Source organism: Trachurus trachurus (genome assembly GCF_905171665.1).
Source record: "Trachurus trachurus genome assembly, chromosome: 7".
Classification (NCBI taxonomy): domain Eukaryota; kingdom Metazoa; phylum Chordata; class Actinopteri; order Carangiformes; family Carangidae; genus Trachurus; species Trachurus trachurus.
This window is the reverse complement of record NC_139901.1, coordinates 28529592-28547574: the sequence shown is the minus strand read 5'-3', so window position 1 is coordinate 28547574 and position 17983 is coordinate 28529592. Positions and strand designations below refer to the sequence as shown.

At 40.4% G+C, this 17983-nt stretch overlaps 1 protein-coding gene across 1 annotated transcript; it reads right to left on the bottom strand.

Annotated features, from left to right (window-relative positions):
• Positions 1-230: 230 nt before the first annotated feature.
• tamalin (trafficking regulator and scaffold protein tamalin) lies at positions 231-17369 on the bottom strand. Its single transcript, XM_083974593.1, has 8 exons — positions 17064-17369; positions 14469-14521; positions 10550-10604; positions 8331-8433; positions 5238-5331; positions 3565-3631; positions 2754-2820; positions 231-1555 (listed from the first exon to the last, which is right to left on the bottom strand). Exons 1-8 carry the CDS (start codon positions 17265-17267, stop codon positions 1029-1031), a joined length of 1170 nt encoding a protein of 389 aa, XP_083830719.1. The 5' UTR covers positions 17268-17369; the 3' UTR covers positions 231-1028.
• Between the last annotated feature and the right edge of the window lie 614 nt (positions 17370-17983).

The following is a 17983-nucleotide window of genomic DNA, read 5'->3' as shown; positions in this document are numbered from 1 at the left end:
TACGATTCCCACAGACGGTTTTGGTTTGTGGAAACAAAACAGCTTTTCTTGCAAGTTTTTTTTTTTTTTTTTTTTTGCACAAAATAGTCACTCTGTGTTTTATTTTTAGAAACTGTGACTAAGGTGGAAAAACAGTTTAAAAAAAAACAGGAATCCCAGATCAATTTGACTTGAACTTACTGAACTTTACACAAAAACGTCCGTTTTTTGCACAATCACAGTCATGACGGGTCATTTATTCTGGTTTGTCAAACTAAAAGTCTTGCATGCATGGCAGTAAAAACTGAAAAAATGCTGCTTCATTCTGTACATGAACCAAACATGTTGAAATAAATAAATAACTTAAAAAGAGGAAAACAAATGAAAACAACAACAAAAACAACAACAAAACAAAGAGTATGTACAGCTGTGAAACACTGGAGGCTCCTGAACGCAGCCCTGAACTGTCCATTGGTCAACATATTCAAACAAAAACACTGCAAAAACTCAAAACTTTCCAAGAATATTTGTCTTATTTCTTTTCAAAATGTCTCATTTCTAGTCAAAACTAAACTCTTTCTCAATCATTTTCATTTGTTTCAAACTAATTTTTACTTAAAATAAGTAGAAGAATCTGCCAGTGAAAGGAAGTTTTTTGTGCTTGTAATAATAAGGAAGAGAAACTTGCTCCACTATCAGATTTTTCTACTTATTTCAAGTGTAAATATGCTTGAAAGAAGGAAAAAGTGTCTAAAAACAAGCTACTTTTTAATGTGACGAGTCTTATTTTAAGTAGAATGAGATTTGTTTCGACTAGAAATGACATTTTGACTAGAAATAAGACAAATATTCTTTGAGTTTTTGCAGTGATAAGGGAGGTGCAACAAGAGCCTTTCACACTTTGGTCTCGATTTCTTCACTCTTCCGGACTGGTGCTCGGTTTTTTTCTGTTTTCTTTTTTAATCTTTGGCACTTTAATAGTTTGAAAGTCACTGGTGCTGAAAAGTCTTTGGGTCTTTGGGTTTTCGGACGCTCACTGGCTCGCTGGCTCACAGTTTGCTCTCCTCCTCCTCCAGCGGTCGGTTCAGGCCGGGGATGAACTTGAGGAGTCGCCTGCGGAAGCTCTTGGGTTTGGGTTTCCTCTGCAGCGAGTTGAATCCTCCCTGTTTCTCCCCGGCGGCCGACGAGGACGACCCCGACGACCCCGACGACCCCCTCATGTAGCTGCGTGTGCTGGCGCTGCGGGTCAGGTGCGTTTTGGCCGTGGTGAAGAGCTCGCTGGCCGGTCGTAGGCGTTGATTCTGCCTCTGTTTCTGCTGCTGCTGCATCTCCTTCTTCCTGTCGGCGGCGGCGCTGCTGCTGCAGTCCGAGTCCACGCTGCCGTCCGCCTGGTACAGGCAGGTCTGGTACAGCGGGTCGTCCTCGGTGGTGGCCGTGCTCAGGAAGCTGGCGCTGCTGCTGGTGCTGCCGGTGCCGCGGAGCGCCCGCTGCACCGCCGGGCTGGGGACGCCCAGGCTGCCGTACACGCCCGCCGACTCCAGGGACTCGTACACGGCGGCGTCGCTCAGCACGATGCCTGCAGGGAGGAGACGCAGAGTCAGAGTCAGGATGGGAAACTGAGTTCTCTTGGTTTTAAAAGTTCAAAATCTGAGATTATCTGACATTTTTCTGCCTCCAAAACATGATTTCATTTCATAATGTTCATAAAATATGCAGATATTGGCTCTGAGCGCAGTCAGATGAAGTGAGTCCGACAGTTTTTATCAACTTTTGCAGCAAGTACAGCAGCATAGTATCTCTCTGGCATAGTGTCAACATTGATTGATGTATTTATTGGGGCTTGATATTGTATAATGTCTGCTTTAAATGAGTGTGAATGATTGTGAATGTAGGAATGAATGAATGAACGTGTGGGTCGCAGATCATTGATTGTTTGACTTATTTATTGATGCTTCTTATGGTCCATGCTTGTTTTTTACTGTCATTGTCTATATGATGCTACTGTCATTATTAGTTTTTAATGTATATGACAAATAAACTTGAACTGAACTGAATATATTGTCTTCTGCTGCTCAAGTCAAAGGTTTCCCTCTGAATATACAGTATAATACATTTTCCAACTCAGCCCAAATTTGCTCGATGGGATTGAGGTTAAAATATTGTGAATAAATAATTTGGTTTCTTCTGTGAAGGAACATGATTGTGTGACAGTAAAATGATTAGAAGAGCTGACAGATCTGCGATTATATGACATTTTTCTGCCTCCAAAACATGATTTCATTCCATAAAGTTCAGAAAATATGCAGATATTTGCTCTGAGCGCAGTCAGATGAAGTGAGTCCGACAGTTTTTTTTATCAACTTTTGCAGCAAGTACAGCAGCACATCTCTCTGGCATAGTGTCAATATATTATTGTCTTCTGCTGCTCAAGCCAAAGGTTTCCCTCCCTGAATATATAAAACATCTGTCCAGTTCATTTTCCAACTCAGCCCAAATTTGCTCGATGGGGTCAAGGTTAAAACATTGTGTATAAATAATATGGCTTCTTCTGTGAAGGAACATGATTGTGTGACAGGGAATATTACATAATATTACGTAGAAAAACTGAAACCTCTTTTGATCGACAATCGTCTCCCAGAATATAAAAAAAATTTAAAAAACAGGTGACAAGATTCAAAATCATGACATTTTTCTTGTTATTTATCTATGTCATTTGTATTTTAAACACCGACAGACATGTAAAAGAAGTGATGACACTTGACTAACTAACTCACCATGAACAAGTCTCTGCTCCTGCACCATCAACGACCGATACTCGTCCCACTTCTCGTGAAGCGTTTGCTAGAAAAAAAAAAAAAAACAGATATTTGTTAAATGACATAAAGAAACCACAACACACAGTTCTAACTCATGAACAAACATCTAACTTACTTTATTGCAGCACAGGGGAATTTAAAAAAACAACTCAACATGACAACTAAACGTGCGTGAGACAGAAAAACCCCGCTGACAAATAACAGGAGTTAAGAGGAAGACGATGAGCGTGAGGGTGTTCCCGCAGCACGACATGCAAACTCACATGAATGTGATTGTTATCAGCGATGAGTGAGTGAGTGAGTTACAGCTTTATTATATTTAGTGATAAACTGACATCCAGCAGCTTTTTTTTTTTCCATCCCAGACGCTGCAGCAGGTTAATAATCCTTAAAAACGTGGGATTAGGGAGCGGCGGCGGCTGTGCTGTTGCTGCAGTGGATTAGCATCGGGACAGCTGCTGTAATCTTTGTTGGGGTGGGGTAAAGGGGAGGAGGTGGGGGGTAGGGAGGGGGGATTGAACGCGCGATCACTTGAGCCACTTCACTGCTGGCAGCAGCGTCTTTAACAGCCACGAGGGAAGAATGTAATGTGTGCAGCCCGGGAAACTGCTGATGCAACAGGTGGCGGAGGGAGGGAGGCTGCTGGGGAGACAGGTGTGAAGGGAGGGGGAGGGGGAGTGTGTGTCTATATCTAGCATGTTAGCATAATATGTGCATGTGTTTGTGTGTCCATTTGTGTGTGTTTGTGTGTGGCAGAGAAGAGACCCACCTTGAGATACTGCAGCCGAGCCTCCAGCTCTGCTTTTCTGATGGAGTCGCTGTAAACTGTCTCCAGCCTGAGGGTAAAAAAAACAACAAAAAAACACAGAGGAGGGTAAGTAAGTGTAACAGGAAACACTTATTATAAAAAAAAAAAAAATACAAGACCAGAAAACATTCATGTAAAGAAAGAAGCAGAAGAAGGAAGAGGGAAAAGAAAACACACACGCAACTGGAGCATATAAAAGAGTCTTTTCATGAGGAGTGGGTTTGGTCAACGAGTCTGGAGTGGGCGGAGGGAGCAGATAGTGTTTCCACTCGGTGGTGGAGGAGCTGCTGCTGCTGCTGTCGACACTTTATAGTACAGACTGGAGCTGTGAGGATAATGTGATGGAGTCAGTCTATTAAATCTGCCACTGCTGATGTGGTTCACCTCCCTCAGTACGAGGCTGTTTAATCTTTCAGGACGAGGAGGAGGAGGAGGAAGAGGAGGAGGAGGAGAGTGAGGTTCAAACCAAACATCCACTCATCAAAGTGACACTTAAAGAGATAAAAGACGACGACAGAGTTTCTTTTCTTTTTTTAAAATATCTTTTCTTTTAGTTCTTGAGATGTTACAGAGTTGTGAACAAAGCTGCAGATGCTTCATCCAAATGAGTTTTCTTAATTGATTAACCTGATTATTCACTTTGTCATGTGTCCAAACTGTTTTTTTTTTCAAGATTTTTTAGATTCTAACAACAAAAACAAACAAAAAAAACAACAAAAAACCTTTAAAGGGATAGTTCAACATTTTGGCAAATTGGCCCATTGCCATAATCCCTATACAGTAGTCATAGCAGCAGTAGGTTCGTTACCTTTAATTCTCGGTGCAAGCTGTTTTTAGAACGGTGGAGCAGAGCCGTGAGCTACTCAGAGCTACGCTACGGAGGCTCATGGGATTTCTTGGTTTCCCTCATCAAACTCATCAAATACACAATCCAACAACTCCAAAACGCTCTGGTGGACAAGTTGTGACCTGCACATTCACCACGCTATGAGATAATAACACAACGTTACCAGACAGAGTTGTTTTAGAGGTAAATACAGAGACAGCTTGCTGAAAAACTGCCCTCGACGGGAACGCGCATCAGTGGGTTTGCATGAATTTACCCCTAAAACAACTCTGTCTGTTCTAAAAACAGCTTGCACCGACAATTAAAGGTAACGAACCTACTCCTAAAGCTATAGGGATTATGGCAATGGGCCAATTTTCCAAAAATGTTAAACTATCCCTTTAAGTCATTAGCCTTTTTTTTTTACCCTTTGACTAATTGATGTTGTTAATCCTTAAATTTTCAGAAGCTGGAAGTAGTAAAAGTTTTAACCATGTCGTCGACTAATTTAACTTTTATTGAGCATTAACAACGTCGTGACGGGGGAAACGTGTGAATCTCTCTCTCATGTTTCTGTAAAGTTAAAACTTCCACAGACTTTTCTCATTAACACCGAAGTGGAGAACAGAGTTTGATGCTTTGATGCGTCTGTGTTCACACACTTGAATCTGATTCTGTCTGAGAAACACTCGACTATTGATCAGTTATTAAAAGCTGCCGTGAAGTTTTACACAGTTTATATCGAACTTGTTGTTTCAGCTTTTGGAAACAAATCTAATATTTAATAAACACACTGACTGTTTCTTACCTGATTGTGTTGCCACAGGCCCTGATGAGCTGAACGATCTCTTTGTGCCGAAATCCCTCCACCGGCGCCTCGTTCACACTAGAGATGGTGTCTCCTGCACACACACACACACACAGAAAAAAACACAGAGTGTGTGTTAACCAGCAGCCGTTTGGTCAGGATGCACTTCAATCCTCTGTGGCTTCGACTAAGACGAGGCTGAGGCTTCTTTGATACTTAAATGAAACCTCAACACACGTGCGACACAAATGTCACACAAGGTCACGCGTGTGCAGCCGCATCGCTGAACTACTGAACTTTGTCTTTTTTCTTGTCAAAATGTCTCATTTCTACTCAAAACTAATCTCTTTCCACTTCATCAAGATTCAAGATTCATTCATCACCTAAAAATTAACTTGTTTTTAGATCATTTTCACTTGAAATAAGTAGAACCAGTGAAAGCAAGTTTTTTGTGCTTGTAATAAGAAAGAAAAACTCAGATTTTTCTTCTTATTTCAAGTGAAAATATGCTTGAAAGAAGTACAAAGTGTCTAAAAACAAGCTACTTTTAATTTGATGAGTCTTATTTTAAGTATAATGAGATTTGTTTTGATTAGAAATGACATTTTGACTAGAAATAAGACAAATATTCTTGGTAAGATATTTGAGTTTTTGCAGTGTACAGTCACCTCACGTGGGAAAAAAACATGATAAAGTCGATTCTTTCATCAACTAATGTCTTTTATAAAGTTACATTTCAATATTTATGTTATATAGTTGATTATAGATCAGCTCTAGGTTCTATATTGATACTATTAAAGTATCAAAGCCTCAAGTCGACACAGAGAAATACACACAGCCTGTATTCAGAAACCTTATGAAAACAAGCTGTCAGGACTTCCTGTGACTTTGTGATGTCACAACAAAGCAGCCACACCAAGCCCCGCCCACCACCATCCAACACCTCTGCAGGATTTTGGTTTTATTCTGGGTGTTTTATTCTAAAAATCTACTCTATTACTCAAGAAAAGAGAGCATCACAGCCTCCTCCTCTCTCCTGATTGGCTGACACCGACCTGTTGTTATTAGAGCTGGGAAAATAAACTGGTTCTTAAATCTAAAATTAGGAAATCAACTTCAAACAAAGGAAAATAATCTTTAAAACAAACCAAAACAATCAAAGAAAAAAGCGGCGACTTCTCACATCTGGATTTATGTAAACATCAAATTTGTCACTTGTCAATAATCAAAAGTTAAGTATCGTTTTGATCCGGTATCTGTTTGTTTACGGGTGAAACTCGCAGCGTTTTCACCTCCTCCGCTGAAGTGGAACGGCGTCACGCTGAGAGGCTTCAGATGTCAGATGTGGTTTCTGGCCTCTCATGCGTTTGACAGCGGCCATTGTTCAACTCTCGGCCTGTTTTCCTCTTTCCAAAACGACGCCTGAAGCGATGAGGTCATTGTGTTCACGCCAAGAGACACGGGGAACAATAGCGCAAGAGAGAAGAGAGAGCACGCAAGGAATGTAGGAAGTGAAAACGAAGTGACACACCAAACACACACACAGAGAGAGAGGCTGGATGAAGGAGAGAGACAGAGAGAGAGAGAGAGAGAGGAGGTAACTAACATCTTCTCTGACACAATGACTGAGACGGCGGCTTGTGACTGAACCGTCACGAGTTTGAAAAACCAAAGACAATTTATAGCAGCGGCTGCTTCGCCTCATCTTCTGCACTTTTTCAGAAACTAGTTCTTCTACTCCATCTTCTCTTTCTTTTCTTTATTTCTAATAGAGTTTAAACATAGAGTGGTGGCCAAAATGATTAGAAGAGCTACATAACAAATCTGAGAATATTTGACATTTATTTTTCTGCCTCTAAAACATGATTCATCATTTCATAATGTTCATAAAAATATGCAGATATTTGTTCTCTATGTGGTTCTCTATCTTCTATCTTCTTTATTTCTAATAGAGTTTAAAACATACAGTGGTGGTGGCCAAAATGATTAGAAGAGCTACATAACAGATCTGAGAATACTTGACTTTTTTTTCTGCCTCTAAAACATGATTCATCATTTCATAATGTTCATAAAAATATGCAGATATTTGCTCTGGATGCTCAGATGAAGTTTTTCTATCTGGTTCTTCTCTATCTTCTCTTTTCTTTATTTCTAATAGAGACACGACTGACTGAACGACTGAGCTGCTTCTGTTTCTCAGCAGCTCAAACACACAGAAAGAGGCAACAAAAAAAAAGAAAAAGAAAAGAGGAAGTGAGACCAGTTTGTTTGCCGACTATAAATATCTCATTCTCTCAAAAGTGGCATTTGAGCGGTTTCTTTGCTTTGGTTTGACACACAGGTGAGAGGAGCCGTTGTTTGTTGACTGTGAAATGAGTGGGCGCGCACACACACACACACACACACACACACACACACACACGCACACAGACGCACACAGACTTCCCTAAACAGGCGGCTGAAACTCTTGGGTGATTTTTTGCTGACGTATGATTCAGCTGGGAAACACACGCACACTCATTCACACATACACATACACTGTAAAATCTCAAATATCTTACCAGGAATATTTGTCTTATTTCTAGTCAAAATGTCATTTCTAGTCAAAACAAATCTCACTATACTTAAAATAAGACTCATCACATTAAAAAGCAGCTTGTTTTTAGACACTTTTTTACTTCTTTCAAGCATATTTTCACTTGAAATAAGAAGAAAAATCTGATAGTGGAGCAAGTTTTTCTTCCTTATTACAAGCTCTTGCTTTCACTGGCAGATTTTTCTACTTATTTCAAGTGAATATTTGTTTGAAACAAGTGAAAATGATCTAAAAACAAGTTCATTTTTAGGTGATGAATCTTATTTTAAGTGGAAAGAGATTAGTTTTGACTAGAAATGAGACATTTTGACAAGAAAAAGGACAAATATTCTTGCAGTGTATACATAATAAAGGACAGAGTGAACCTGAGGCTCCCGTCGCACGCCAACTTCCCCCTTCAGCTCTGTTTCAAATGTTTTCCAGGTTATTTCAGGCCGAGACACAAATAACAAAAGAAGAACAAAAAAGAAGGAGAAGAAACATAAACAGAGACTCACCAACTTTAAGTCCAGCCTGCTGCGCCGGGCTGTCGCCGTGAACTTTACACACGAACGTGCACATCTCCACCGAGTTCTGGTCCTGATGGTGAAGGCCGTAGGTCTGAGAGAAAGGAAGAAAGAGAAAGAGACAGAAAACACTTTTACAAAACGTTTCCCTTTTTCTTCAACGTGTAGGAATTGTCTTACAAAATATCAATTGATGTCAGCAAGTTGTGCAATAACACGACGACGTTGATAAACCGCTGAGGAAGCCACCGCGGCGGCGAGCTGGCTGGCTGGCGGATGGACGGATGAACGGGTGCAGGAAACAAGATGATATCATATCGCTGCTGATCGAGCTGAGACGACGACACTGTGACACGAACATGCAAAGTCCGAGAATCGTTCACACAGCTCAGCAGCAACCAGGAGTTCATATTAATTAATCAATGTTTTAAAAAAAACTGATGTTGCAGCTGTTTGTAATCGATTGTGAACTCATCGGCGCCTTTGAACGCTCCAGAGATGAAGGGCTGTAGAAGTTTGCAACTTTTTGTGATCTTTATCTTCTGGTTTTTACACAGGATGTTCCTATTTGCTTGGTTGTGTCGTTTGTCAGCGTCTTCTCTTTTGTTTCAATGTGTCTTAATATTCTTTACCTGCACAAACAATAAGAAATATGCTATATAAATAAAGTTTATTATTATTATTACACTGCAGAACATCTCAGAGGAAGTTACTCTGTCCTCTACTACATTTATCTGATCAGTTCTTTCATTATTTGCTGAATAATTTAGTGTGAAAGAGTGAAAACTAGTAAATAATGTGTATAAAGCTGCGAATCCTCGGCTGAAACCAGAAAACAGGCGACAATCGATCGATTATTGAACTGGTTTAAATGATTCATCACTGAGTTTCACTTCTGTTAAACACTAAACCAACCAACACCTTTTTTTTTTTTATTCCTACACTGTGATATCTGGTATTTGCAGTGAAGTCAGTGACCCGTGTGCTTCACTTCACTTCTCTTCACTTCCTCCTCCACCGCCGCTGCTGCTGCTGGACGACTTCAGTGTTTTGTTGTCTTAGAAACGCTGTTTGTTACTTCCACATGTGTTTTGCATGATCTTCCCTGTTTCAATCACCGCAGTCTGAGCAGGACGTCAACGCTGCACTTCCTCTTGTCACAAGACCATCATCATCATCATCATCGTCATCACATTGGTCTTTAAAAAAAGGAGAAGACGCGATGGAACGACAAGTGTCTTTAAAAACACTTATATTATCAATATTTCCATCTGCGAGAGTCGAGCCGATTTATTTTTAAACCTGAATCCCAAACTCGGAGGGTGAATTTGTAACGATTCAGACCGGCCTGCGTCTGTCTGAGCTTCCTACTGAAAGATAAACACACGAAAAAAAAGAAAGACCCATGCAAATGTCGCTGAAAGGCAAATATCACATTTACATGCACCGGCTCTGCAGCAGCGAGAAGCAACGTGAGCTTTGAACCTGACGGCAGAAACAGAGGGAGGGCAAAAAACCACAGGACTCAAAAACTCATCTCAGGCTTTTTCTTTTTTCTTTTCCCTCCTCTTTCTTTCTCTCTCTTGACCATGATCATGATGATCTCACTTCCTTCAGGCCGCAGCCCGACAGGAAGGGCGGAAACCTGCAGTCAAAACCATAAATAAAAACCCTGAACATGTTTCGCTTCCAGAAAAACGAACGCTGACCAGCAGCAGCAGCAGCAGCAGCAGCGTCACAATATCCTCGTTATTAGGAGCTTTTAAAATCCTGTGAAAAACTATTTAAAGAATGAGGCCCGAGCCACAGAGCGCACTTTGTGAGGCGTCGCTCCAGGGAGACGAGGAGAAAGAGAGAGATGAGAGATACTGAGGTCAAATGTGCGAAAGCCCCAGTGAGTCTGCTGATCCAGGATCAGTGTGGAGCAGGTATTAAAACATGGGGAAGCGTGTGAGTAAACCACACAAGGACTAAAAGACACCACAACCACATCATCTTCTCTGGTCATGAGACCAAACGTCAGCGAGTCGTTCGACCGATACGTGACCTCTGACCCCGGCAAATGCAAATGCTCGGATTAAGAGATTTACAGGGGAAGATACTCGCTCAAGTTTCATCTATTGACGAGAGACGAGGACGATCACAGAAATCCTGTTAAATGGCACTCAGAGAGTTCAAATCCCTCCCTTTACTGTTGTTAATCCTCTTACCTGGATCTCAAACCCAAACGCCTCCTCGTCCTTTTTCTCCAGAACCACGATCTTCCTGGAAAGAAGAAGAAAGAGATTTTTTATTATCATTAGGGTCCGGGCAGCGCAGCTGACAGGACACTATTGTATTCCTAGGAATTCTTCTTCTTCTTCTTCTTCTTCTTCTTCTTTCTTTCTTTCTTCTTCCAAGGAAGTCATACTTCCCATGGGCGAAAACTCACCAAACTTTGCACAAAGGTTCAGTCCCATGCCAGATTCACTCAACTCCAAGCACATGTGCCCCCCCCTCCTAGGGGGGGCACAATAAGCGTTTAAATTTAAAAACTTTAAAAATTCCTACCAAACCAACGGTAGATGCTACAGTGTTGAAACTTCACCACAATGTAGCCTCAATACTGCTGAAACTTTTGTCCACTTAAACTTATTACAAATTATGAAGTCCATCACTCTGTTTTTTTCAATAACTGTAAAACTTTTAAAATGTATCTCCTCCCACAATTTTTGCTCAATTGACACCAAACTTGCTACAGAGCATCTCCAGACTGTCCTCCACAAAACTTGTTTCTCGGATTTTTGATTAAGCAAAAATTGAGCCTACAGTGCATGAAAACGTTTGACTGCAAACAGTACTGTAAACATATACCATCAAATTCTTGATAAATACATTTTCAATCTTCCTGAAAAAAAATGACAATATTCTGGAGTCATGGTTGATGAAGTTTGGCAAATATCAGAATTTTAACTCAAAAACTGAATTTTTGAGAACATTTTGAATTCTGCTCTCATGGGAACAACTGCAGTCAATGTGAGAGTGGAATTTATAAACATCAGATTTTCTCTTATGAAGCAAAACACTTATCATTAAAAACAAATCACCAACATTTCCATGCTGTCAAGATGCAATTTATGTATTATCAGATTTTTGTTTAGATGACTGAATTATTGACATTTTGACCATTTCATCACAACAGCTGCCCGGGCACTGGCTCACCTGAGTGGATAAATGAAGCTACACAGCAGGTCTCACTACCAGCCAATTAGCTCAGCGAGTTAGGAGCTGGTTCTTGGTGTCAGAGATTGTGAGTTCGAGACCCAGCAAGGGTGATGATGATGATGATGACGGATCAAAATGTCACATGTCCTTAAGCTGTTTTGCTGTCTAAATGCAATTTATGTATTAACAGATTTTTGTTTAGATAATAGAATTTCTGACTTTCTGAAATCTGCCTTGACAACAGCTGCCTGGGCACTGACTCCCTGAGTGGATATATGAAGCTACACAGCAGGTCTCACTACCAGCCAATTAGCTCAGCGAGTTAGGAGCTGGTTCTTGGTGTCAGAGGTTGTGAGTTCGAGACCCAGCAAGGGCGATGATGATGACAGATCAAAATGTCAGTTGACCTCAATATGAAACACAAGACAGTTGTACTGATGGTGGCATCACAGCAAGCCTCTAAATTAAAAAAATAAACAAATAGCTTGGACTGGACCATGTGCGAAGGCTCCTAACATCTTAGACTCGTAGTTGATGTTTGACAAATACATATCATTATTTTACCTCAAAAACTGATTTTTCTTTTTACTGTGGTTTCAAATCTGCCTACACGACAGTGAATGGCTTACTCAATTTGTGAAGCCACTGTTGATCTGCCACTTGTCAATTAGCTCAGTGCGATAGACAATGGTCTTTGGTTCCCGAGGTTGTGGGTTCAATCCTCAACTGATGCAAATTGAACATTATAAGGTCAACTGTCTTGTCTTCCTATTCTCCTGTTTGTTGCTCAGAATTGCCTAAATTTGCCCAAAAGTAGCCCGGACCCGACCCATCGCTGCACAGCAGCTATAATTATTTTTATTATTTGAACTGAACTAACTCTTCTGTGTGAATCCTGCTGAGTTTTTACAACTTGTTTTACATCCTCATGTTTCCTTCTTCGTGTGAATTCAGCGAGAGCAACGTGATTAAAGCTCTGAGGAGGTTTTTCCATAAGAGAAAAAAAAACAGAGCAGAAAAATCTAGACCTGATTCATTTAGTCATAAAATAGTGACCACTGAAAGTCCATTACCAAGTCCGAAGTGTCTTTAAATGTCTCATTTTGTCCAACAACAGACTAAAACGGCCACATTTTCAGTTTAATGCTTTAGAAATACAAGTAAAGTAACAGAAAATCAACTATTTAGATATGAAAATCTGATATTTTTGTATTTATCCTTAAAAACAATGAAGTTTTCTCAACATCTACATCGATTTTCTTCTGTTTTTTCAAGCAGACACATTAAAATGTGATGTTTACAGTTCCTCAAATGTGAAAATTTGCTGTTTTCTTCTCTAATGAACTGAATTTTGAGGGGGCTGGTTGAAAAAAACAAGACATGTGAATAAGCTCCATGCATTTTTCACACTTTCCTGATGTTTAATAGACATTTTTACTTCTGTCACAGCAGAATTACAGCTATTTATCGATCAGAAATGCTGTTTTTTTCTTTAAAGGCAGCGATGTAAGTGTTTGTTCCTGCTGGATGATGATGAATAATATTAGAGAGAATTAGAGGAGTACAAGATGTTAATATCCGACTGTGGATTCCTCTCTTCCGTGTGGGTCCTTATCTAAATTGCATGACTAGATCTATCGCTCCGCCGGCTGCACAGAACCTCCTCTGTGTCCGGCTGCGTCTTTAACGTCACGGACGAACGTCGTCCAGGACAAAGATCCTGTCACACACACGCTGAGAGACGTCAGCGCCGCCGTGCGTGAATATTCATGACAGAAACCTCGGGAAGGAGGAATATCATAAATAATAACTAAAGTCCAAAGAGGAGGATGGAGGACGTTCAGGGAGAAATAGAAAGCCTATAAGCAGAAGCAGGAAGTAACGTCGGCATGGGACCTCAAGTCTCCATGTAAGTGAACGGGAGTCAAAGTTTTATTTCGTGATCCGATTGAATTGTGCCATGAGAAAAATATCTGACCTCTACCTGTTTAAAACATCACATTTCAATACGTTACAATAGTTTTACAACAAACTGCTGATTTCTCGGCATGAAACGTGATGTTTTAAACAGGTAGAGGTCATATTTTTTTCCCCACACTGCAAAAACTCAAAATCTTTCCAAGAATATATGTCTTATTTCTTGTCAAAATGTCTAATTTCTAGTCAAAACTAATCTCTTTCCACTTAAAATAAGACTCATCGCCTAAAAATTAACTTGTTTTTAGATAATTTTCATTTGTTTCAAACTAATTTTCACTTGAAAGTAGAAAAATCTGCCAGTGAAAGCAAGTTTTTTGTGCTTGTAATAAGAAAGAAAAACTTGATCCACTGTCAGATTTTTCTACTTATTTCAAGTGAAAATCTGCTTGAAAGAAGTTAAAAAATGTCTAAAAACAAGCTACTTTTAATGTGATGAGTCTTATTTTAAGTAGAATTAGATTTGTTTTGACTAGAAATGACATTTTGACTAGAAATAAGACAAATATTCTTGGTAAGATTTTGAGTTTTTGCAGTGCATGGCACAATAAATGGGACAATTTAAAGCCATAACTACATCTTATTTTACCTCTAACTGCTCGTGCTTTTAACTATGTTTCAATTTATATTCTGGTATTCTGCTATGTTTTTGTATGTTTCAAATGTCTTGTCTTCTGTCCTTGTGTGTTTTATGTTTCATCTCGGCTATATTGTAAATGAGGTTACTCCTCAATATATCTCCGAGTTTAAATAAAGGTTATGAAATGAAATGAAATGAATTCAGTCATATCACGAAATAAAACTTTGACTCTTGGAGACTTTTTCCAAGTTGAGGTCCCATGGTGATCGTTACTTCCTGCTTCAGCTTAGGCTCTCTTTGTCAGTGAGTGATGATGCTGATGGAGGGAAGAGGGAGGAAGAGGAAGAGGGAGAAGGAGGGGACTGTACCTCAGAGGTTCAGGTGTCTGTGTGAGGGGTTTCCACTTCTGCAGCCCACCGCCCTGCGAGGACAAAAATAAAAAGAGAGAAACGAGACGAGTCAGACGAGTCAGACACCTGCGTGACGTTCATGGATGTTCAATTACTCATCGGGGGTAAATCCCCCGGCGTTTCCTGGACACGCCTCCTCCCCGTGCTGCTGCTGCTGCTGCTGCTGCTGCTGCGTGCATGAGTTGCAGCGGCCAACACTCGCTGGCTGTTTGTTGTTATCATCAAATAACTCCCCGGTAGCACAGAGACGCTGGCACTGAAACCAGAAATACACGTCTTTCTGCTCTTTGTTTACATGCAGACACACAGCACTTTATTCTAAGGTCCAGGTGCTCAAACAAGCTGATTATTAAACCTCATTATTAACCAAATAAGACAGTTTTAGTTTGAATAACGTTTTATTTCCCCCCCCCCCCTTTAGGAGCTCCAGGTCTGGCCTTTAACAGTGGTGACGACTTGACTTGAGCCACAATAAGTTGCATTGAGAGTCTAGAGCAGCAGGTCGTAACCTCACTGTATAAATAAGGAAGGTATCTGTCCACTAGTAGAAATCATTCACAATCAATCCACCTCTGTTCCAGCTCCATCGTTTGCAAACTGCTGCTGCTTATGAAAGGAACGCTTTGTGCCACCGCCACCGCCTCTACTGCCTCTCTGGGTTGTAAAATGTTGCTTTCTTTATGTCCCAACACTTACAGAATTGTCCCGTGCCGTCTCAATGAGAGCATTTACTCCCAAATAACCACAGAGGGACCGACCGACTGACTGAGGGAAAGAGGGAGGAGGGGGCTGCATGCTCTCCATCCCTGTGTGTGTGTGTCTGTCTGTGTCTGCACAATGCACTGTTGTGGCTCGCTACTGGAAACACATGTAGTCGTAGCCGTGCAGCAGCCTACGACTTCTTCACAACATGCAACACACACACAGTCTGTTTCAAACTAAGTCGTCTCGTCTGCCAGCCAGAAACTCCAAAAGGAAATAAATAATTTAATTGTTTTTTTGTTTTTTTATGAGATGCAAAGTAAGTATGATTCACACACAAGTGCATTGCAAACACACAAATAATGAACAAAAAAACATGCTGTAGTTGTTGTTGTTCCAGATCTAATCCAGGATAACATGCAGCTACTGATTTGATTATCTTCACTGTGCTTTTATTTTGAAAAGTCTAGAAACAGAGACTGAGTTGTTCTGTTGTAGTTCATTATAAGCGCCTTAATGAGTTGGTTCCAAATCCAAATCGCATAATTAACTTTAACAGTGAAAGGTTTTCCAGTAAAAAAGTTTAAGTGACCTCGCTGTGACCTTATGAATGGAAGTGAAGCTGCTTCTTTTTCACTGTGGATCGTTTTAAAGTCATAATAAACTTTAGACTTTCTGTCTCCCTCCTCCTGTCCTGTTGAAGTTTCACAACAAGAAACTGTGAAATTAAAATGGGTTTTATTTCTCAAAACTTTTTTCCACCTAAAATCTTGTTGTCACATTTCCTCCCCGATGCAGAAACACAGTCTCTCTCTCTCTCCGGTCTCGTCTGAAAGCAACATTTCACCACCGCCGCTCTGAGGAAAGCAGTCGTCCAATATCATCATCATCCTCATCATGTGGAGGATCTGTTGCTCAAGTCAAGTCAAGTCAAATCAGCGTCACCTCCATCTGCTCTGCACTCTGGACCCTGGTGAACTCACACTGCTATAAACCACACTCAAAGAGTCTGGGTGGTCCTTGTCTATTAGGACTGCTGCTGCTGCTGCTGTCAGTGATCAGTGATCAGTTATCAATTAGATCAATACACAGCAGAAGCAGAGGAAAGAAAACACCAACACTTTGACTCTCAAGCTTCCTCCACTGTTGGATATGAGCTGAGGGGACAAACCTGCTCCTCATTTATCACTTGAAATAACCAGATAAAAGTTCTTTTGGAAAAAATAATCGCAACAAATCAAGATGAGGTGGAAATGCATAACAAAAAATGGGAAAAAACTTACATTTGAGTAGTTTTACATCCCTTTTTTTGTTTAAAAAAAAAACTTTTCTGTCCTGTTTTGGTCCTGTTTTATTATGTAGTATGGTTTGTTCTGTCCTTTGTTTTCTGTTTGTCTGTTTTGGTTAGTGTATTGTCACATTGTGTATGTTATTGCCTGTTTCATTAAAGAAAAAAAAGGCATCAGCTGCTTGGGTAAGACACAAAACAGAGTTAAGAATATTCCTTGTAAAAGAATAAATCCCAGTGGAATCAGTAAAACAACATCTAAAGGAGCTTTTTACCATCAAAGTCACCCAAAGAAGTTCCTCTATAACTTTTTTGAGCCAGAATCAACAGTCCAGGACCAGAACATGACTTTAAGAGCAAACTAATAGATGAAATAACTTAAAAACATTGGAAAAAAGTCAAGTGTGAAACTTGAATTAAATCACTTTTAAAGCGATTTATCAACTATATTCAACAGGTTTAAATGAATGAGGACACTTCAAATGACCTGTTTGAGGTTTTAAAACCAAGTGTTTCAAATGATTAAAAAGTTAAGAAATAAAAGCCTCTCTCTCTCTCTGTACCTTCTTGAAGTTCCTGGGCAGCGTGCCCCCGGAGTAGGCCAGGGTCCGGTAGTTGTAGACGTCGGAGCTGGAGCCGCTCGGCAGCTCCGTCGTCCTGCTGCAGCTGTCCGACTTGGACGAAGGGAAATAAATGTCGTCCGGCGGAGATGGTCCACCATGGTCCGGTCCGCTGGAGTTCACTTTCTTCAGCCTCCTGAAAGTCATGATGCTTTAACTCCTCAGACTCACTCAAACACACGAGGCTGGACGCGTCCTCTCCAGCAGAAAGAAATAATAATAATGGAAAAAGTATTGAGTTTGTGTAGTTTGTGTTGTGTGGTTGTGTTGATGCTGCCGGAGCTCTGAGCCTCAACGTGGACTGACTGACTGACTAGAGCCTCCTCCCGGCTTCACTTCACTGTTTCTTGTGAATAAACCAAACGCAGAGGGGGGCGGAGCTTCGGCGCTGAAGGACACACATGAGTGCCAATAATACATCCACGGTGCCAATAGTGGCGCTGACGTGCATCCTCCTTTTCACCCCGATGCCTTCAGGTGCGCCTCGGGCATTCCGGTTGCAGCAGCAGCAGCAGTAACAACAAAAGGCAGAAACTCAAATAGCATACCAAGAATATTTGTCTTATTTCTAGTCAAAATGTCATTTCTAGTCAAAACAAATCTCATTATACTTAAAATAAGAAACATCACATTAAAAAGTAGCTTGTTTGTAGACAGTTTTTACTTCTTTCAAGCATATTTTCACTTGAAATAAGTAGAAAAATCTGATAGTGGAGCTTTTCTTTGGAGTTTTTCTTCCTTATTACAAGCACAAAAAACTTTCTACTTATTTCAAGTGAATAATTGTTTGAAACAAGTGAAAATGATCTAAAAACAAGTTAATTTTTAGGTGATGACGAGTCTTATTTTAAGTGGAAAGAGAT